At 35.0% G+C, this 24044-nt stretch overlaps 1 protein-coding gene across 3 annotated transcripts in view; it reads left to right on the top strand.

Moving 5' to 3' along the window:
• LOC148942518 (NPC intracellular cholesterol transporter 1-like) overlaps positions 1 to 24044 on the top strand; it is a 179094-nt gene that overhangs the window by 124367 nt on the left and 30683 nt on the right. For all 3 annotated transcript variants that reach the window (XM_089102558.1, XM_089102556.1, XM_089102557.1), the window contains 3 exons: positions 5512 to 5685; positions 9305 to 9556; positions 11201 to 11452. In XM_089102558.1, coding sequence (XP_088958684.1) covers positions 5512 to 5685; positions 9305 to 9556; positions 11201 to 11452 — 678 coding nt within the window. The remainder of the gene's footprint in view (positions 1 to 5511; positions 5686 to 9304; positions 9557 to 11200; positions 11453 to 24044) is intronic.

The following is a 24044-nucleotide window of genomic DNA, read 5'->3' as shown; positions in this document are numbered from 1 at the left end:
TATGATATACAGGCCCAGTTCTAAAATTATAAAGAATTTCGTCAGAACCAAACTTAGCCTATAAATCTGAAAAGGCTGTCTAGGAGGTATAAAAAATTAAAATGTACTAGTGAGTTTCAGTGTACTAATCCAGAGAATTGTGTGTTGAGAATATCAGTGATTTGACAAATATCAGTTTTTCTTAAGACCATCTTCTAAGAATAAAGTGTTGTGTCGTCATATTAAGCTTCAAGGTGCTTGATAAAGCCATGACGTCATTAAGAACTAACATGTTTTCAATACGTAATTTTGTTGGAGGAGAGATGGCTATGACGTCATTAAGAAAAATTACATGCAAGTGCTGACTTTGTACTATCAAAATACCCAAATGCAGGAATTTTCCTGATGGGTGACGCAAACGATTTAAGACTTGATTCTACATGTAACGCTTTTAATTTAAAACAGGTCGTTAATGTCCCTATTATAAAAGGCAACACCCATCTTGATTTAATATGCACTAATCTTTCGAATTTTTACAAACCCGTCTTCACTCTGCCTCTTCTAGGGGGTCGTTACCACTTTAGCCTTTTCCTATCTCCGCTGGATAAAGTTAAACAGTCGTTTTATATAGCTGAAAACGCTTATAGACCTCTCACTGACCCAGGACTTTTAAATTTTGGCTCCTGGATTACTACTGAAAATTGGTCCACTGTGTATCAAACAAATGACGTTGACTACATGGCTTTGTCCCTCCAAAATCTATTGAGGAGTAATTATGGATTCCACTTCCCTGAGAAAAAATTTAAAACGTGTTCTACAGATAAGCCTTACGTTACTGAGTCTTTTAAAAAACTTATAAGAAAAAAAAATCAATTTTTTCAAAGCAGGTCGCATTACTGAGGCTAATAGTCTAAGGAAGTTCCTAAAGAAAAAATTAAGAAAAGCAGCTTCTAATTATTATAATAATAAAGTCAAAGATCTATATTCTAACAAGCCCAAGCAATGGTACAGAAAAATTAAAGAAATATGTGGAAAAAGTCCTTCCGAAATTGATTTTCATCTGCCTGAACCCCCTAATAAGACTGCCAACGATCTGAACTTGTACCTTGCTTCCATCGTGCAAAGTCTCCCCCTTTCACTGGCTCAAGTCCAACTATTCCTCCCAATACTTCCTTCCCCTTTATTTCTCCCTCTGATGTTATAAATAAAATTCTTAAGCTAAGAAAATCAAGTATTTGTCCCTTGGACATCCCAGTTGACTTAATTAAACCCTTTTCGGACAAAATTGCTGAGCCTTTCTCAAATATTTTCAACCAGATCACAAAATTTGATATATTCGCAAGTCGCTGGAAACAAGGTTTTATAACACCTGTCCCTAAAAATTGCGCCAGTCTGACTTTCGCCAACATTCGCCCCATTACGCTCACTTCTGTTTTTTTCCAAACTTTATGAAGGTTTCCTCTGTGACTGGCTTAAGGATAAAATTTGTCCGCGTATTGACACCCGGCAGTTTGGTAACTTAAAGAAAACTTCCACCACCCATTACCTTGTGCACTTAATGCATACCATCGTAAGTAACCTTGATAAACCAAATGTCTGGCTGAACCTTGTCTTAGTTGATTTTCAAAAAGCTTTTGACCTGGTTGACCACACCACCCTAATTCGATCACTCCTGGTTAACTTTAAACTTGATCCTCTGTTAGTAAATATTGTTATATCGTTTCTTTCAAATAGATCCCAAGTTGTTAAATACAAAAATATTTTCTCTAACCCCCTCCCTATATATTGTGGAATTCCTCAAGGAACCTTATTGGGACCACTTTTATTTCTAGTCATGATTAATGATATTGGTAAGAAGTTCCCCCATAGGTGGAAATACGTGGATGACTTGACGATCCTCGAAGCATGTCACAGGAATACTAAAAGTGACCCCCTTGAAATTCTAACCCACATTTCGGATGAACCTAAGAACGTAAATAGGAAAGTAAATACCACTAAATCAAATATAATTACGATAAATTTCTTGAAATCTATTCCCGCCTTCCTTGACCCTATACTCCCAGATATTTCTATGTCTTCCTTTAAATTACTTGAGGTTACAATTTTCTCTAATTTAAAGAGAGATATCCACGTGAAAGATATTGTCCGTAGAGCTAATGCATCCATGTCTCTCCTGAAGCTCTTGGATAAATTTACACCCCACCCATCCTAGTCTTTAAGGAGTTATACTTCCTTTGTCCGCCCGCATCTTGAATATGCTTGTCCAGTTTGGCATCCTGGCATCTCCCGTGATGAATCAGATAAAATTGAATCTATTCAGAAAAGAGCCCTAGGAATAATTTTTAAAGAAACTTTGGTACCATAGTCACTCCTTCTAAAAAAGGCCAAGCTGGAAACTCTTGAGCACAGGAGAGGAACGTTGTGCCACTGTTTTGCAAAAAATGCAATACTAAACCCTCGCACGGAAAAAATTTTCCACAAAAGACACCCCATCCAGACACCGCCTGCCACGTGCTGTTTCTGAACCCATCCCTATCTTGTCCCCCATCCGTTGTTTAACCACCATATATGAAAAAACCTTTGGCCCCTTAATTACTTATCAAATAAAAAACTAGGTTTTTTTGTTTTTTTTTTTTTTTTTTTTGTTTTTTTTTTACTGGTGATACCTATGCTGGTGTCCGTTTGGCTCTTCCGTTCCCTCCCCTTTTTATATATTCTCTTTTGAACATTTTTAACATTACTTTTAGCTCAATTTTTTTTTTTTTGGGTTTGTTTTAATTTGTGACTTTTTAACTTTATTATATTTGACACTTTTTGTTAGACTAATGAATGGCTTTGCCTTACTGATATTGTTGTTTTTGGCATTGTTTAGCCAGTTTTTTAGTTGTTGTGCTATTTATGTCTTTTTTTATTAAATGACTCCGAAATGCGAATTCGGCCCTTCGGGGCTTGTGATAGCCATTTTTTGAAATAAATATCTTATCTTAAGAATGACTTGACTTAAGTCCCGTCCGGCCTTTGTGGCTGTATTGGGGCTTCTTCTCTTCTGAGAAAATGATGAATGTGGCGACGGTAGTTCGATCTATCTGGCGCTAGACGAAGTAGCTGGGGGAGGTTATGGCTCGGGGAATTGTCGGTCCATCTCTTACGAGGTCAGCCTCTAGGGCGCATGCCGTGAACCCGTCCTTCGAATGTGATTTTTGGAAGCTGGTTGGCCGACATTCGCTGGATATGGCCAAGCCAGCGGAGTTGTTGGCTTCTGACCCTGTCCATGATGTTGCGGGGACAACGGAGTAGTTTTCGGAGGTCTTCATTTGAAACTCGATCAATTTAGGTAATTCCCGCAATGCGTCTAAGGTATTTAGTTTCAAATGCAGAGATTCTTCGCTCATCATCAGCCTTTACTGACCATGTTTCACTTGAGTATAAAACGATTGGGATAATGAGAGAGTTGAAGAGTCGCACCTTCAAAGAAGTTGACAGATTCTTGTTTTTCCAGATTGACAAGAGGTTCTTGAAGCTGGCGCATGCCAGGCCGAGTCTTCGTTTAACGGATTTCGAGCAGTCATTGTCAGAAGTTAAGAGGCTCCCTAGGTAGACGAAGGAGTCAACATTTTCTACTGGTTCTCCTTTTATTGTTAGCTGCACGTTTCTTGAAGCAGGGTCTCCAGACACCCGCATAACCTTGGTTTTGGCTGTATTAACGACCATCCCAAAGGCCTTGGTTACACACACTAGTTCGTCAGTGTCAGCTTGGAGTAGATGCTCTTGACTGTTGAGTTTCTCGATGTCACCTGCCTATGCCGGTTTCTTGAATAGTTTCCCTCCAATCTCTGCACCGTCAACAGTTTCAGCAAATGATAGTGCTGCGTTGAGGAATAGGTTAAAGAGGTGGGGTGACAAGAGGCAACCTTGAAGAACGCCCGCTGATGTCAGAAACTTCTCTGTCAATCCCTTGGGCTTCTGGACTTGGCTGACGAAATGTGAATACATGTTTCTTATCAGGATTACTATGTTTTCAGGGGCTTCATTTCCAGGACACTTGTAATAACTTTGTGTTTGTTCTTTACTATACTCTTTTGCCTTTTTCTGCTATATTTTTATTTGTCTTTAGCTTTCAGCTTATGACGTTAGATGAAATGCTTCCTAAAAAATCTTCCTTAATTGTTTTTTTTTTATTCCATTTTTTTTCACTGCTTATTATTGTAATACATCCCTTGTGTTGCATATAAACTGTATAATTCAACAGCACTACCACATATTCTATAGCTATTATTGAATAGCTTCCTTCCAATCTCTGCACCGTCAACAGTTTCAGCAAATGACAGCGCTGCGTTGAGGAACAGGTTAAAGATGTGGGTTGGCAAGAGGCAACCTTGAAAGACACCCGCTGATGTCAGAAACTTCTCTGTCAATCCTTTGGGCTTCAGGACTTGGCTGACGAAATGTGAATATATGTCTCTTATGAGGATTACTATGTTTTCAAGGGCTCCATAGTGTAGCAGGAAGTGCCATAATCCATCTCGCCATATCAAATCAAAAGCCTTTTTGAAATCGATGAAGAGTAGTAGCAGCTCTTTCGTGAACTCGATATGCTTCTCCATCATTTGCCGAGTGGAAAAAATCTGGTCTATGGTAGAGCGGTCTTTTCGAAAGCCTGCTTGGTATTTCTCTAACATAAGGTTTGTCAGAGATTTCAGACGGTCAAGGAGTATTTTTGTAAGAATCTTCGCCGGTTGGCTAGTTAAACTTATTGGTCTGTAGTTGTTTCAGTCGCCCTTTTCCCCCTTTTTAAAAAGGGGGACGATGGTGGCTTTCGCCCAAGATCTGGGGAAGTGGCCGGTTTCCAGGACACTTGTAATAACTTTGTGTTTGTTCGTTCTGTTTGTAAATTGACCTGTCATGAAATTCTTTACTATATTCTTTTGCCTTTTTCTGTTTTATTTGTCTTTAGCATTCAGCTTATGACGTTAGATGAAATGCTTCCTAAGAAATCTTTCTTAATTTTTTTTTTTTATTCCATTTTTTTCACTGCTTATTATTTTAATACATCACTTGTGTTGCATATAAACTGTATAATTCAACAGCACTACCACATTTTCTATACACAGCACCATTTTGGAAGATTTTCTCACAAACAATTAAACGTAAACCCCGCTCAGTATATTTCAAATTCGCAAAATATTTACTTCATTTACCCCGTGTACTCGAAATTCCGCATTAATATGCAAATATAAAATAGCCAACCATGCAATAGTTCTGTCAAAATGTATTTTGAAACATACCCGCAAAATCAGTTTTCATGCATGGTATCCCCTTCTTGTACAGTGATGGTTAAAGTTGTCTGTATGTAACAGTTGTTCAGTGTTTAATACGTGATCTTTTTTAATTGTTCTGATAAACGTTGTGGTGTCTTCACATTCCCCTTTTTTGTAGCTTTCTCCATTTTGTACTCCGTCTCTGTGTACTTTTCTTGTATTCTCTGACGACTTAGAAATAAATATGTATGTATAGCAACCCCAAATTTTACAGATTGATAGTAAGTTCACTCTGGGTATTGGTGGTATCATTATTGTTGGCCTGTCAGTCTGCACATCTATTGGATTCTACGGTTTAATTGGCGTTTCGTCAACTCTCATTATTATGGAAGTTATCCCCTTTTTGGTTTTGGCAGTTGGTGTAGACAACATATTTATACTAGTTCAGGTAAAATTTCATTTCGTCAAAATTTTGTTTCGTCAAATTTCATTTCGTCAAAATTGTCTGGGATTTTTGACGGTCACTATGCTCAAGTACCGAACTGTTATGTCGTTGGAAGGTTTTCTTAAATAGTCTAGTTATTTGATTAAAATAGTTATTTTATTATCAAAAATATTCTAGGTTTAAATTCGACGCTATTAGCAGGATCTTAAAAAAGTCCCCTAATACTGTGATTTCGAAAAGGTTTTAAAATCTAGTTCGGCTCCTATACTGTACGAACTTAAAAAAAAGAAAAGAAATAAAAAAACATTACCAAATTTGTTTTATTATTTGAGAAATAATATATATTTATTTTCTTAAAGTAAATTGTGAAGATTTGTAAAAAAAAGGGTAAAATTTGTGCTTAATCTTAATTATTTTTACTTAATCTTTGAACACATGTAAATCGCTTTGTGGTTCCCATATAATTGCTTAAAGTTAAGGGGTGGGGTTAAATCATAAATAAGAAGTAAAACTGTGTATCGGTAACATCTCTAATATTTGTTGAAACATACACGTGTTTATAACATTTTCGTTTTAATCTCATATCGAAAATTTTTTTATCGGAAAAAAAATTGAATAAAATTTAGGAAAGTTAATTTGGTTATGACATTTTGTATAAAAAAATATCAGAACAAAAAAAAAAAAAAAAATCAACGTTTTTAAGTTGGGATTTTCAACTTTTGAAACTAAGTGTTTTTGTTTTATATCTAAAAAGAGCTAGTTAAGTTATTCGCTTCTTTTTTTTATTCTTGTTTTTACCATGAGCTCTTCTTTTACCTGGTTATCATTATATACGCGTGCTTTTCGGTAAAAAGAGGTAAGATGTATCTTATTGTGACACCCCAGCCACTCCAAAAGATCAGATCTTTTTACATTTGTGTTGGTAAGGTACAGAAGCCCTGTTTTTTTTTTTTTTACTTTTATCTTTGAGAAGAGGAACATAAAAACAAATTAAATTATTCTCAGAAAAAAGGAATGCAAAACTACTCTCCCCCCCCACCCCTTAGCTTAGAACCCATGTGCACTCTTCTTAGCAAGGTATTCACATTTAAGTAATTCTTTACCCCTCTTGTCTGTGAAGAGGGGAAACTGTGAAAGGGGATCATAAAATATTTATTTATTTTTAGAAAAAAAGATAGAAAACTGTTTTGAACCCTTCTCCTAGGTTCTGGACCCCTGTATACCTATCTTGGCAATGTATTCAGATTTTAGTGACCCCTCCACCTTCTTATTGTGAAAATGGGAAGTATGATATTTATAATGATTTGTAGAAGAAACAAGCAAAGAATTCTACCCCCCCCCCCCTCTAAAGACTTCATTCTGTGGACTAATGTCGGCATGTTTCTCCACTCTCCTTTCATAGTTTTTGAAAGGAGAAATATAACATTCTTAATTATTTGTGGAAGAAAAAAGTGAAACGCTTTTTACTATCACAAGTTTCTGGAGGATGAAGCATTGAAGAACAACAAGATCAGACTTTGAAGCCCATGGTTGTTATTCCATGGAAACATGCTCCTGTCTTGAGGAATTATTCCTGTCCTGAGGAAAATTGTTCCCGCCCTGAAATCCGTCGATTGACGAAGCAAAGCTGTAAAAAGACATGACTCGGTGCTTGTCAACGACTAATCACAATAATATAGTTATTGTATTTAATAATGTACTATATGATTTAAATTATGTGCTGTTAATAAAATTGTATTATATATTTCAAATTAAATTGTGTTGTTAAATTTATTAATCAAATTATTTATAAAATAAATTATGCTATAATAATATGTTACAACAATAATGCAAGTAATATAGAGATAAAGTGAACAGGTAATGAAAAATGAATAAAAAAGCGAACACTTAATAAAATAAACGAAGAAAAAACCTACAATAATTGATAATGTCACAGTTGTCTTGTGCCGTAATCTTGCATCTACATTTTCAAGCTGTAGAAAAAATTGAAAGATAGTGTCTTTTCATTTTTGGAAGAGGAAGAGGAATTCAGAATTTCTTGATTAGGTTTTCCAAATTCTGTTTTTTCTTCTCATCTTTGCTGCTTATTTTCTGCTTAACGTGGCTACTTGTTGTTGTTGTTTTTTTGTTTTTATTTTATTTTATTTTTAGTCTAGCATGTTTGTGTTCAGTTTGATGACGGAAAACTGGTGAAATTTATTTTTCGCCCCAGTAGATATTCTGTCGAATTTCAGAGACTGTAGCGGACAGATAAATATTGATTCACCAGTAGAACCATGGTTTCTAGATTCTATTTTGTGTACTAACACGAAGTAAAGGCAGAGTCAAGAGAAATTCTGGTTCAATACACACAATTCTCCTTTCGAAATTCCATGCTGTTTTCCAAAATTTCTAAAAATCACATAAATACGTTTTAACACCAATTTTCGAATCTTATTTAATTTCATGACTTAATGCTTTCGTGAATAATTTCTCCAAAGTCAGTTCTCTTCCCATCTTTACCACTCATTTTCTGCTGCCCGTGCATACTGGGTTATGACATTCTTGTATGTCTATTCTAGGTTTTGGCTTTCCAAAGCCCTTGAAATATTTTTTTTTACCCGTTTAGATACTAGGTTGTATCACAGAAACTGTAGCAGATATAAAATGTCAAACCTCATCAACGAACTCGCCGTGTTGAATTTAGTGGGGGGGGGGGTCATCCTTAACTCGGTGTTGACATTTTGTGTAGACACTAGATTTTGGCAGAAGACTCCCCGTGATGGAATTACAACTCTTCTCTCTTGACACTAACACGTTTGTAATGACTTAATTATTTCTCCGGTATGAATTATGATGTCCTACCTGACTACCCCTGACCTTAATTTTCTAAATATCTTGAAATGTATTATATCTTACATTTTGCCTACTTTAGTTGCACCTTTCCCCCATACCTGCAAAATCTGTGACATATACATGACATGTAGCGCCTGTCACACATATCGAGCCCCACTAGAGCCCACTATGGTACATTTTGCTTCGCAACTCAAGGACTAACACTTTTTCAACACATTTGTGTTGTTTGAAATTAAGGTGACTTGTTCTATATAGACATTTAGAAAAAAAACATAGGCATGGAATCTGTGGCAATCTTGGAAAGATTGGTGTTTTGTTCCTAATTTGCCCAACAGTATTTCGTTCCTAGTTATTCTATACTAATACCTTGCCGTTGTTTCTTTTTCCTAATTCCTGTTACAAATAGAAAATTGCTCTTCCAAGCTTCCATCTTTTATAGTTTCAAAAAATGATTCCTTAAATCCTGACTCTGGTTGGTCAATTACTAATTTTATGCTTGAAAGAATTTTCGACTCGAAAAATCACGGATGGTATTCATAATTGTTGATGCTGTCGTGCCTATTTTTGATTACATCGACAAGTATAACAACATTGGTCCCAGATTAACTTTCACTGTTAGTTCCATAAGAATGACTTGAAATTTCTGAAATAGTTCATTTATAATAATTATTAATAATATTATTTATAATGTTACAATATTATTTTTATTAATATTATAATCTCATTAATAATAATGTTGTTAATAATTCATTTATATTTAATTCTGTTTATTGTCAATTTATTTTAGACCTATCAGCGTGAAGCGCGGCGCCCCGTTGAATCTCATGAGCAGCATATTGGACGAATATTGGGTGAAGTTGGCCCTTCCATGTTACTTTCATCCATTTCAGAAACCTGCTGCTTTTTTCTTGGAGCTTTATCCGACATGCCAGCAGTTAAAGCCTTTGCTTTATATGCTGGTCTGGCTCTGTTTTTCAACTTTTGTCTTCAGATAACATGTTTTGTGGCATTGTTTTCATTAGACACTAGAAGACAAGAGGTAAATTTCTATCTTTTTTTTATTTTACTGGACAATTTTTGACTATTTTTTTCTGCTCTTCCAAAATAATAATTAAAAGCAGGGACGCTAACTGAGAGGGGCGTAATTGCTCCTCTAAGTTTTACCCGCCTCTACAATCCTGTATTTTGAATACTCGAAAAAGCAGAAAAGATTTTGAAAAAAATCATTTTTTTATTCTTCTTTAAAAAATTGTAAAAATCTTGTCTTTCTTTTCTAAAATTTCTTTTCTTTTCTAAATTTCTTTCTAAAATTTCTTTCTAAATTTCTTTTCTAAATTTTTTTCTTTTCTAAAATTTCTTTTCTAAAATCATTCTGACATTGAAGACGAACGCCATACAAAGCTGATAAGAAGCTAAACAATTCTGGTCTCAGAATCAACTTCTACGAGTTCTCTGTCTCTCAACATTGGTTTTCAGATACCATCTCAATCTCAATCTGCTCCTTCTTCTGACGTCATACGCCTCACTTGCTGCCAACAAGAGTAACTTTAACCGTTTATTGCTCTCTCAACTATATGCTGCTACCACAAGATTAAATCTACTCGCTCTGTCTCCCTTTTCAAGAATCATCCCGACATTTAAAACGAACGCCATATAAGGCTCATTCTACAGATGCCAACTGGTTAGAAGTTGACCAATCCTGGCCTCAACATCAACTTCTGCAAGTTCTCTGTCTTTCAACTTCAGTCTTCAGATTACATATTTTCTGGCCTTGTATCCTATAGACACTATAAGGCGCAAACAGATTTTAATTCCCTTTTTTCGAAACTGTGTTATTTTTAACTTTGCGGTGCAGAATTTCATTTTTCTGTGTTTTAGTAAACATTGCGGTGCAGAATTTCCTTTTTTTAATTTTAATAAATGTTGCGGCGCAGAATATCTTTTTCTGTGTTTTAGTAAATATTGCGGTGCAGAAATTACGTTTTTCTGTTAGTTTTAATAAACATTGCGGTGCAGAATTTAATTTTTCTGTGTTTTAGTAAACATTGCGGTGCAGAATTTCGTTTTCTGAGTTTTAGTAAACATTGCGGGGCAGAAATTACGTTTTTCTGTTAGTTTTAATAAACATTGCGGTGCTGAATTTCATTTTTCTGTGTTTTAGTAAACATTGCGGTGCAGAATTTCTTTTTCTGAGTTTTAGTAAACATTGCGGTGCAGAAATTACGTCTTTTCTTTTACTTTTAATAAATATCATGGTGCAGGATTTCATTTTCAGAGTTTTAGTAAGCATTGCGGTGCAGAATTTTATTTTTTTCTGAGTTTTAATAACGTTGGATTTCAATTGAATTTATTTATGTATGTTTTGTCTTCTTCTTCTCCTTTTTTGTGTTCAAGACCAGTTATTCTTGTTCATAATTATTTTCAGACATTCAGTCATTCATTTATTTCATTTCATGAAATAAAATTTCATCATTTATTTCAGACATTCAGAAGCTAGAGCATCCGTTCAAATGTTACATAAAAAGATACAAACGAGATAATTTTTATTTCTTGAAATATTTTGCATAATTGCAACAGATGTTTTTATTTTCTCTTTTAGTCTTCCTTTTTTACTCTTCTCTTTCTGTTTACGTTCTCTTTTTCTCTTTGATTTGAAAATATTTATTTTGTCAATTTGTTTCAGAGCAATCGTTTAGACATCTTATGCTGTTTTCGTGGAGCAAAGAAGGACTATCCAAAGAATGAAGGCATACTTTATAGAGTTTTTGATCTAATCTATGCTCCCTTCATACTTAGTAACTGGGTTAAGCCACTCATAATCGTTGGATTTATCTCTTGGCTTACTGCTAGTCTGTGTGTGGCACCTCATATTGATGTTGGCCTAGACCAAGATATTTCAATGCCAACTGATTCTTATATGCAGAATTATTTTAAGGTATGTGATTTTCTTAAAAATTTTTAAATGGACCATTTCGTGAAATGTAGGCTATGGAAACAAACCAGGAATTAGCAAATATTTTGCATTTGAAAACTGATAGTAAGCTGTATCATCGCTGCCGCGCCTATTGGCAGGGCTTTGGAGTCAGTAATACGTTATACTGACTCCAGACATTTTCAATAAACCGAATCCAAATCGGACTCCGATTTCTGAAACTTTAAACATAATTGTTCTGACTCCGAGCTGTAACATTTCCCTTTTTTAAAGGCCCCTTTTCTTCTCTTTTCTTAAAAAGTACAATGTTTATTAAATTCTCTTCTAAATATAATCACCACTATGATAACTTTAGCATATGCTGACAGCTTATCGTTAGGATATATAGCCTATAGGTGCTACATTTCTTCGTATAACCAGTATAAAACAGTATTTTGTTATGGTAACAGTTGAGCAATCAAAACGAAAAAAGACACCTAGAAAAGTATCTAACCCGAGCAACGCAATTTTCCGTGGGGGGACTTTCGCGAGAGAGAGTTTTCCGGGGGCATTTACTATGGGAGGATGGCCCGGGGGAATTTTCCAGAGGAACTACTATTGTGTATAATCGGTAATATTAGGATGCATATTACAAAAAAAAAAAAAAAAAAAAAAAAAACTAGCATTGAAACTACAAGTTGAAAATCCAAAGTTTACAAAAAAAGTACCCAAATTGCACGTTGCGATTTTAGTATTAACCAAGTGGCGCCCAAAGTGAAGGAAACTCTTCAGCTTCTTCGTCTTCGCCAGATTAACAACGGTGTCTTCGTGAAATTGAACAAGGCAACAATGAACATGCTGAGGAATTAAAAAAAAAACAAAAAAACTATACCCTAGAATCAGGCTTTTTGGGTGTTTTTAAATACAGTAATAATGAGGTGTATTTGTTGATGTATGCATGCAAATATATTGCATTTTATGCCTACAGAATATAATGAACCCTGAATAAAGACTCGAGCTTTGAATAGTTTGGTGAAGTTTTCAACAGTTTCGGGTGGATGAGCAGCTTGTGCAGCTGTGCTGACCTCATGCGGCTTGGTGCTGCAATGACTTGTTATAAGCAGAAGTAGTAGTATGAGCCCTGTTTCTATTCATTATAAAATAAAGTCTGACGAGGGGACAACACAAGTGTAAGATAACAAAATAAGCGAGCATCTTAAAAGAATTTGGAAATGACTGTCAATGAGACCCTTAAAATCAAAGTTCTAATTCAAACAAAAAAAAAGAGAGAAGGAAAGTATGTGATTAGTTTAAGCTAATTAATAAATATATATTGTTCAACACATATACAAAATGATAACAGTCAGTTGGATGAAATTCGGCAGCAGTTATGACTTCAGTTAATTCATCCATATTTGTTGGCTTAATGTCAACTATATTAAAACTTTGATCGGTAATATCTAAATGCCATAAATTAACTCTTAAATCGCCGACAGATAATAAATATATATTGTTCAACAACAAATATAATGTGTACAACGCATTGATCGTTATATTGTTTGGCTTGGATTGATAGTTGTAAATGAGTCAGACTGTATTTAATGAGTGTCCAAAAAAGGGATGAGGGATTTGACAATAATTCTATACTGAATATTGGACTGGAGGCATGGTCATAAAGCCAGGGTGGGTTAGGAGTCTCAGGAGGCTGGGGCTGGAGAGGTGAAATCTTTTGCATACAAAGGTAATGCAAAAATCTTTGCTTTGAAAGGCAAAAAGGCCCAAACATGTCTTCAAATTTGGAGTCGTTTCTATTCACGTTTCTATTCTATTCACGTTATTTGTTTTTGACCATTTATATACCACAGTAGTTGCATGGCAGAAGCCAGAGTTGCGTTTATATTGTCACTTGATTTATATTTTCTTATTGATCTTAGTACTAAAGCAAAAATACGTTACTGGCTTTTAAGGAGATGAAGGCGTGGTCTCTTCTAGTCGTCTTAAACTTGAACTTAGAAAAGACAAAAATTACTTTTAGCAGTTAGTAACAACCTTCCGAAAATGTAGACTCCTTCTGGCCCTTGTTACACCGATTAAGACATTGCTTTAGTACCTGATTTACTCTACGTATCACATTGATCCTCCTGGTCTATATTACCCTGTTGATCCTCCCTGTGAGAGGAGCTTAAAAACGGTTTGGGCTATTACCTCATGAATGTAAAAAGTTCAGATATAGCCTTTAGCAATGACAGCGACGATATTATGTTTTTATCATGGCTTTCTAAACTAGATTAACATTAACACATTTCATAATAGCTTTTTTCGAGACCATGCGGTTTAAAAAGAAAGACTTCGAAAGCCAAATATTCAAATTTGAGATTCAGTAAGTTTTATTTTGCCTCTGTGATGCAACAAAATAAGAATATAAATAATGAATGAAGTTCTATAACGAATAGAGTTATAGAACGAACAAATAACGAATGAAAAAAAAATCTAATGCCAATTTTTTTTCTTTTCTATTATGTGAGAACCATGAAATGAAGCCCGGTCGAAAACCTCCATTGAACCTGATAGCTTAAAAGAAAAAAAACAATTATAAGGTGTTTTAACCTTAAATGTACTTCCTTTTCCTACTTTGTGAGAACCATATTAAACTGCGTTGCTAGAAGGGGAAAATATAAGGCAGTTTACCCTTTAAAATTATTTCCGTTGTTTAAATGTATGTTTCAGTTCAATTTAGTTCGGACAATAAATTCTCAGTCACAATCAAATTATCAAAAGAAAATCTTATTAATCATACAGTAATCTCTACTAAACAGAAAATATATAGTAATCTACTGCGTCGATAAATCTACCATAACCTACTATAAATCTACTACAATAATAAAGTAATGTATTCTAATATATAAAATATATAATAATAATTTATTTTTGACCCACTATACAGAAAATGAAGTGGAGTAACAAAAGAAAAGAAAAAAAACACAAAAATACGTTTAACAACAACACAGTAAATAAATATTACACTCAATGCGCTGTGGCTACCCGGATAAGTGGGTGTTTAACACCCAAAGTAGCATAAATGTTCTCTTGAAGACGGCTACTTTGTCTGACAAAACAATTTACAATATCCGGAGCGCCAAAAATTTGCATCATCTTTCTATTACTGTTTTTGCGAGGCAGATACAATAAAAACTTGCAATATCGGAAATACATAATTCTAATATCGCTAATATCCCCTGGTCGAAACAGGATGTGAAGGCCAGCTGGGAACAAAACCGCATGGTCACAAAAGCTCCACTACAATTTAGCCAATGCTTTTCTGTTATATCTTCCCCTGTTGGGGACAATTTTCGCGTACCCCACTTTCAGCATCTCTTTAATATCACTCAATGCCCGGAAACGAAATAACGTAAGCGATTTGCAAATATTGATCCCAAGCCAACGGAAAGATTCAACACTTTTTACAGAAAATAAGCCGCAATCAAGCGGCGTTGCTGAAAATTTTGAATTAAACACTAAATATTCGCATTTATCAGTGTTGAGGCTTAATCCGATTTCCCCATACAGCCGCGGTACTAGTAGCAGAGACTTCGTTAAAGTAAACTTTGACCAAACAACAAAAGTACGAATAACAAAAGGGAAATCTTTTTGTAAGACAGTGGAGATAATTTGAATGAATATTTTCGGCCCTATGTCCAAGGGCCGTCCTCAGCAAGACAAAAATATATAAAAGAAAAAAGACTCACAACAACATGCGACCAATAAAACCAAAAAAGTGGAAATTCTTTCAAAACAATCCTAGCATCATTACTTCAGCGAAGTTCAACCAGGACTGATAAAAAGTAAGGTAAAACAAGACGATTCAATGAAATGAAAGAAAATAAATTAAAAACATGTTCTTATTGCTAATCCAGCCTTTTTGGCAGCTAACCTCAAAGGTCTTTTTGTGACTGGTTCTGTGTTAATGTCTATTGGTTTTTTAAAATATTTTGTAAGATCATTTTTAATTAAATTTGTGTATAGAGCATTTAGTGTATATTCCCCCAAGTCCCGATTTAAGGAAATATTATTGTTAATCTTAAGTCTGATTTCAATTGATTCTTTACTACCTGTTTTATGCCTAGGTCATTACTAATAAGGGCAGATTCATCAAAAAGTATATTGTGGTTAGGATTTTCAAAAATATGGCTGCCTAATGCAGAATCAGATGAAACAGTGGAAATATTAGAATTTAAAGCTTTGACAATATCATCTTTATGCTGTTGTATGCGCTTTTCTAAATTCTGGTGTGTTCTACCTATATAATATTTGCCACAATCGCATGGTATTTGATAGACCCCTCTTTGGCGAGTAACTGGGGTTTTATCTTTACCAGAATTTAGAAAATTTATGATTCTAAAATTATTTGTGAATACTACATGCAGATTATTTTTTGTGCAAACTTTTTTAAGATTTGTAGTGATTTTTGGGATATAGGGGAGGTAGATTATATTTAAGGGCTTGTCAGACATCTCACTTGGTAAGCTATCATTAATTTTACGGGACTGTCTTTTCAGTCTACAGTTAATTACATTATTAATAAATATCATAGGATACCCATTTCCAAAAAGTATGTCCTTGATAAAGTTTAATTCTGATGTGATGTGGGAATCAGAACAAATATTCAGGGCGCGGTCGACGAGGGATATTACAACTGCTCTTTTAACGTGAGGGGGGTTGTTTGATGTAAAATGCAAATATCTATTATTTTGTGTTGGTTTTCTATAAATAGTAAAATTGAGTTTATCAAAGCTACGAATAACTAACACATCCAGGAATGGGATTTTATTTGCGATTTCAATTTCTAAGGTAAACTGTAAATTTCTATCATATGTATTAAGGTGATCTAAAAAACCCTTTAGCTCATTTCCCCCATAGTTCCAGAGTGAAATTACGTCATCCATGTACCGTCCCCAAAAGATATGTTTCAAAAAATACGAATCTAATGCCCAATTTTCAATATGTTCCACATAAATATTTGCCAGTAACCCGGAGAGGGGAGCGCCCATCGCTAAGCCCTTAATTTGCTGGTAAAAAGAAATGCGGAATTGGAAATACATTGAGTATTTGTTACAGAGTTTAACCAAGGTCATTAAGACATCAAAATCTATTCCTGCTGCTGAAGCTTCTATTAAGTGATAATTTTCTTTGATTTTATTTTCTAATAAATGTTCAGATGCTGTGACATCAATATTTGTATACATTGAAACAATGTCAAAGCTACTTATAATTGTATTTACTGAAATATTTACGTTTTTGAGGTTTTCAACTAAATCTACCAAATTACATATATATGATTTTTGAGAGTAAAGCAAATGTTTAAAGGCTGTACATAACCATTTCCCAATATTTGATGTGGGGGCTTTCGTACAAGCTACTATGGGCCTTAAAGGAATGCCTTGCTTATGTAATTTTGGTAGACCGTAAAACTTTGGGCAAAAGCTACCAGGGGGGAAGAATTTATTGTATAGCTGTGGAGTAATTTTACCATTTTGTTTTAAACTTTTTAATTCATTTATAATTTTGTTTGCAAATTGATCAGTATGATCGTGGGTTGTAGTTCTATATGTTGTCTCGTCATTCAAATGAGAATAAATTTTTGTATCGTAATCTGTCCTATCTATGACAACCAGAGAATTGCTTTTATCTGCTTTAGTTATAATAATGGATGAATCTTTACGGAAATTAGATAGTATTTTTAGGTCATACAAATTATTTAGTTTTTTATTGGCAGGAAAATTAATCTTTTTTTGATTATTGTAAAGTGTATCTATAAGACTAGCCCTAACTTCATCTGGGTTGGGTATAGATGTATAAAATTTGTGTACCGAGGATTCTAGAGCAGAAATTAAATCTGCCACAGGGACATGTCTTGGAAGAAAAGAGAATATTGGACCTTTTTCGAGAACTTGAATTTCCTTTGGTTCAAGCGTTCTAGAGGATAGATTAACAACAGCCGGTCCAGGAGTGAAGCTTGGAGTGTAAGTAGGGCTATTCCTCGAAAATTCATATCTGAGGTTTTCCAATTTCTTAATAAGTCGTTCCCTTGATAAGCGGAAATCATGGCTAAATAAGGTTGGAAAGAAATTTGTTTAGCCATGATTTCCGCTTATCAAGGGAACGACTTATTAAGAAATTGGAAAACCTCAGATATGAATTTTCGAGGAATAGCCCTACTTACACTCCAAGTTTCACTCCTGGACCGGCTATTGTTAATCTATCCTCTAGAACGCTTGAACCAAAGGAAATTCAAGTTCTAGAAAAAGGTCCAAAATTCTCTTTTCTTCCAAGACATGTCCCTGTGGCAGATTTAATTTCCTCTCTAGAATCCTCTGTACACAAATTTTATACATCTATACCCAACCCAGATGAAGTTAGGGCTAGTCTTATAGATACCCTTTACAATAATCAAAAAAAGATTAATTTTCCTGCCAATAAAAAACCAAATAATTTGTATGACCTAAAAATACTATCTAATTTCCGTAAAGATTCATCCATTATTATAACTAAAGCAGATAAAAGCAATTCTCTGGTTGTCATGGATACGACATATTACGATAAAAAAATTTATTCTCATTTAAATGACGAGACAACTTATAGAACTACAACCCACGATCATACTGATCAATTTGCAAACAAAATTATAAATGAATTAAAAAGTTTAAAACAAAATGGTAAAATTACTCCACAGCTATACAAAAAATTTTTCCCCCGTGGTAGCTTTTGCCCAAAGTTTTACGGTCTAACAAAATTACACAAGAAAGGCATTCCTTTAAGGCCCATAGTAGCTTGTACGAAAGCCCCCACATCAAATATTGGGAACTGGTTATATACAGCCTTTAAACCTTTGCTTTACTCTCAAAGATCATATATATGTAATTCGGTAGATTTAGTTGAAAAACTCAAATATGTAAATATCTCCGAAAATACAATTATAAGTAGCTTTAATATTGTTTCAATGTATACAAATATTGATTTCACAGCATCTGAACATTTATTAGAAGATAATATCAAAGAAAATTGTCACTTAATAGAAGCTTCAGCAGCAGGAATAGATTGTGATGTCTTAATGACCTTGGTTAAACTTTGTAACAAATACTCAATGTATTTCCAATTCCGCAATTCTTTTTACCAGCAAATTAAGGGCTTAGCGATGGGCGCTCCCTCTCCGGGTTACTGGCGAATATTTATGTGGAACATATTGAAAATTGGGCATTAGATTCGTATTTTTTGAAACATATCTTTTGGGGACGGTACATGGATGACGTAATTTCACTCTGGAACTATGGGGAAAATGAGCTTAAGGTTTTTTAGATCACCTTAATACATATGATAGAAATTTACAGTTTACCTTAGAAATTGAAATCGCAAATAAAATCCCATTCCTGGATGTGTTAGTTATTCGTAGCTTTGATAAACTCAATTTTACTATTTATAGAAAACCAACACAAAATAATAGATATTTGCATTTTACATCAAACCACCCCCTCAAGTTAAAAGAGCAGTCGTAATATCCCTCGTCGATCGCGCCCTAAATATTTGTTCTGATTCCCACATCACAGCAGAATTAAACTTTATCAAGGACATACTTTTTGGAAATGGGTATCCTATGATATTTATTAATAATGTAATTAACTGTAGACTGAAAAGACATTCCCGTAAAATTAATGATAGCTTACCAAGTGAGATGTCTGACAAGCCCTTAAATATAATTTACCTCCCCTATATCCCAAAAATCACTACAAATCTTAAAAAGTTTGCACAAAAAATAATCTGCATGTAGTATTCACAAATAATTTTAGAATCATAAATTTTCTAAATTCTGGTAAAGATAAAACCCCAGTTACTCGCCAAAGAGGGGTCTATCAAATACCATGCGATTGTGGCAAATATTATATAGGTAGAACACACCAGAATTTAGAAAAGCGCATACAACAGCATAAAGATGATATTGTCAAAGCTTTAAATTCTAATATTTCCACTGTTTCATCTGATTCTGCATTAGGCAGCCATATTTTTGAAAATCCTAACCACAATATACTTTTTGATGAATCTGCCCTTATTAGCAATGACCTAGGCATAAAGCAGGTAGTACGAGAATCAATTGAAATCAGACTTAAGATTAATAATAATATTTCCTTAAATAGGGACTTGGGGAATATACACGAAATGCTCTATACACAAATTTAATTAAAAATGATCTTACAAAATATTTTAAAAAACCGATAGACATTAACACAGAACCAGTTACAAACAGACCTTTGAGGTTAGCTGCCAAAAAGGCTGGATTAGCAATAAGAACATGTTTTTAATTTATTTTCTTTCATTTCATTGAATCGTCTTGTTTTACCTTACTTTTTATCAGTCCTGGTTGAACTTCGCTGAAGTAATGATGCTAGGATTGTTTTGAAAGAATTTCCACTTTTTTGGTTTTATTGGTCGCAGGGTGTTGTGAGTCTTTTTTCTTTTATATATTTTTGTCTTGCTGAGGACGGCCCTTGGACATAGGGCCGAAATATTCATTCAAATTATCTCCACTGTCTTACAAAAAGATTTCCCTTTTGTTATTCGTACTTTTGTTGTTTGTGATGGAAAGGCAGTGTGGTCTTCGTCGCTATTTTAAACTTTGACCTGCTAACAAGAAGAAGATCAACCGCATATGCAATATAGGAGTCGTTTGACAACCCTGAAGAGTAAGAAAGCGGTATCTTATTAAGAACATTCAATTATCAAGCTTTAAAAATATGAGGTGAAAGCACACCAGCCTGACGGACCCCAGATCCAACTGGGATTTTACCAAAGGCCCGGGAACCCTGCCTCAACTGAATAAATGCATTCTGGTACCAAAACCGAACTACACAAACAACTGAACTATTCACACCCAAACGTGCCAGAGAAAACCATGCCTGAGAGCGACAAATAGTATCGAAACCTTTAGATAGGTCTAACGCGCAAAAACGAACTTCCGTTTTTAAACGATGTGCTTCTTGTAACACTGTTGCAAGTATACGGTGGGCATGCTGGCATCTTATACGTGACTTAAAACTGAACTGATTTGCGTCATGATCCGCCTTATCTTGAATAAATGGGAGCAATACATATTCAAGTAGTTTGCTTAAATTACACACTACAGTGATAGGACGGTAGGATCCACAATTAAGCGGATCCTTCCCTCGCTTCAGAACAGAGGCAACAGTCCCACACAGGAAAGAATCAGGCATTAGTGAGCTACTAACACACATCTGAAAAAGTAGTTGAAGATGGTCAAGCAACTCGGGAGAATCAGCTCTTAAATGTTCAACACAAATTCCGTCCAAATCAATCGACTTAGATTTTAGTTTTTTAATGCTTTTCACAACAGACTCAGCACTAATGGAGGTAATATCTTTCTGGCGTAATCTACGCCGAATAATTGAATCAAGCAGTCTACAAAACCGGAAATGGACTTCATAATTTACTGTACTGAAAATTGTCGAGTAATGACTAACCCATGAATCACCAGGAATAATAATCACCAGGAATAAGAGATTAATATACATTAATCTCTTTTTTGTTTTGCTGGTAGACACAGAAGCAAGCAGTTCAAACCCTTAGAAGGCAGTTGGAACCCTTAGAAGGCAGGGGGGGGGTATCAGCATAGGCTTTCTATTTAGGGCCGTCAAAATAGGCAGAAAGTTTATCTTAGCAGTTTTATAATTTTTAAGTGAAGGGGAATGGTTTTTTACCAATAAGGGTAGTATTACTGGAATTTAATTTATACCAAATTCGAGACTAATTTGAAAGTACTTGCTTTGAAAAAAAGGAGGATTTTTGAGATAACAGTTCTAAATTTGGGCAAATTTGTTGACAAATTTGGGCAACAGATGACAAATTTGGGGCAGCAATAACGGGCAATATATACGCATAGACAAAGATATCTCAATGCCAACCAATGCGTGTATGCAGAATTATTCTAAGGTATCTTTTCTTAAAATGTTCTCTAAACGGGGGTACTACTTCATGAAATGTAGACTTAGACGAAAATGAAATATTCCTCCTGAATGCAGACTCAAAAATATAAAAGGTAGATGCAGCTCGTCCCTGAGCCGCGTTTGAAATAGCTTCTCTGTCGACACGACAAGAAATTATGCCGCTTTATTTGATTCTCTGTCGACACGGCGGATGTGTGATTGGTAAGATGTGGACACCATGCTGACATTTTGTCGTTTCTTAACGACAGAAAAAACACTGTTTTCAAAGTCAGCATACAAATTATAAATTCAAGCGGCTAATTCGAAATGTAAGGTGTATTGATCACTATTTTTTTTCTGTTTTTTTTTAATGCTCGTTTGTGTGTGTTTGTTTGTTGTTCGTTTGTTTTCAAGAATGGTAAAGAGTTTTATAATTTATTAATTAACCGAAAAAAAGCTTGTAACTGGTTAATTCAGTATTAAAGCATTACACTTAAAATTACCGCCAAAAAATCCGTTTGATTTTCTATTCCAAGTCGACGGAAAGAGGCACAAATCAAAGTTGACTTACTTGAGAAATTTGCTCTTGCTGGGGATCCATTGCAGAGATGTGACTCTTCGCCTTCGGTCCAAACGGTCCTGTGCAAGCGTGACTGCTTTTTGGAGATCAATATCGATCATGGAGTGGTACTGGGTAGGCCTGTCTCTCCGTCTCAACCGGGACCTTCAGCAGGAATGCCTCTAGCCACGCGCAGAGGGTTCGTAATTGAATAGAGGGCTGGTGGGTGTTTCCAATGGCAGGGGGACTAAATGGCCGACCTACAGCAGGGTTCGTTTGGCGAGCTGATGAGTATTGGGGGTCTGCTTTGTTAGTCGGTAAAGAATTCCTCTGAAAAACATCTAACAAATCCTCCTCCGTCTTCCGAAGCGCCCGCGTTTCAGAGCCTTTCTTGACCACTGTCTTCACTGTAGCTTTCATGACTCTAATCTTGGGTCGTAGACCTAAATTCCTACTCTTCCAAACTTCTTTATTTTATGAACGTAGTGATCCAGGCATTATATGACTCACGCCGTTGTTTTTGTGGAAACTAAATTTGGTTCTTATGTACTTAACTCAGTCACTCCAATTTTGGGACTTCAGATATTCTTCAAAATTTGTGAGATTCGTAAAATTTGTTTTAAGCCTTCGTATACTTGGTGCAACCAGGTCCTGCCACCTGGTCCCTTCGGTGCACCTCAAGAACTTTATTCGGGCTACATCTATGTCATCACAAACATAAGTAGTAGCCGGCCAGGTCTCAGCATCGTAGAGAAGGACTTGAGTTACAGTGGTGTTGTAGATTCACATGTTTGTTTGTTGGCTGATCTTGGGCTTGACCACACGGAACGGCATAATCGCGCCACGATTGATGTGGCTTTAACGCGGCTTTGTGTGCTTTCACAAGTCAAACGCTAAAGAGAAAAATGTCAACATGCCAGTCTGTTTACTTTGCAATGCTAATTCAAACACGGACCTGAACAAGAAGAAATTTAGGCTATTGAAATTGAATAGAAATGAGCCTATGATCTTACCTGATGACAACCAATATTTTATTAAAAATAACTCTTCTCTAACTATTTTCTACACTAGGAAAATTAGGAATAAGCTTGAAAGCTGGGAAAGGACGTTGTTCCCTTGGCTCTCCCTTGAGTCAGAGTTTTTTTTATTTCTACAGGTTTCAGTTCTTATTGGGGAAATTAAAGGTAAAATGTCAAATCTATTTGGTTAAAGGAAAAAAAATAATTACCCTATGTTTATAAATTTTCAGGTTTTCACTGGTAGCAAGGGCTTATCCAGGAGTTATTGGGCGGGATATTTTTGGAGGGGTTTTACAAAAAAAAAACTTCAAAAACCTCAAAAAAATTTTTATATGCATTTTGTTGCGTTTTTATGGGTGAGCCAAAATTTTAGAAAAGGGGAGGGGGGTCAAACACGAAACCCCTCCCTATATTCAGGCTCTCTCTGGTAGATAAGATATATATTCAAAAAGTTGCTATCATAAGCCCTGAAGGGCTGGATTTGAATTTCAGATAATAAAAACAGGAAAAGCAAAAAAATATAAATAGCAACGGAAATTAAAAGAGTAAAAGACTGGCAAAACAATGCAAAATTAAATTGAGATTGGTCATAACATGTTAAAAAGATAAAAACGAGTAAAAGTCAGTGAAAAAAATATATATGTTTAAAAGTTTAAAAGTGATATTTAAAAAAAAGGGAGAAAATGTAATTTTAAAAGAGGATGGAAAAGAAACGAACGAACGATAAAAATAGTCATTAATTTATACCCTATCTCCCTTCTATGGGAATTAATGGTATTTTGTGGTGGCCTTTCTAGTTTTCTTAGAAAAGAAAAAAATATCTGAAAATAGCTTTATTTCACTGACCTAGCTTGTTATAATAGCTTTTCTTTAAAGCTTCTCCGCAGTGTTTGCAATGCGCTCTAGTTCTCCCTTTTTTTTTTTCCTTTTTTTTTTCTAATGCCTTTCTTAGCCATTGAATAATGGGTAAGTCGTTACTTTATGTATTTTTCATTAACTCAGGTGAGAAGATCGAGAGGGGGGAGCTTAAGGTTAAACACTGTATATTT

This window comes from Artemia sp. Qi Xiang Cuo, chromosome 16 (genome assembly GCF_049724085.1).
Source record: "Artemia sp. Qi Xiang Cuo chromosome 16, ASM4972408v1, whole genome shotgun sequence".
NCBI classification, from domain to species: Eukaryota; Metazoa; Arthropoda; class Branchiopoda; order Anostraca; family Artemiidae; genus Artemia; species Artemia sp. Qi Xiang Cuo.
This window is presented reverse-complemented; position numbering and strand designations above follow the sequence as displayed.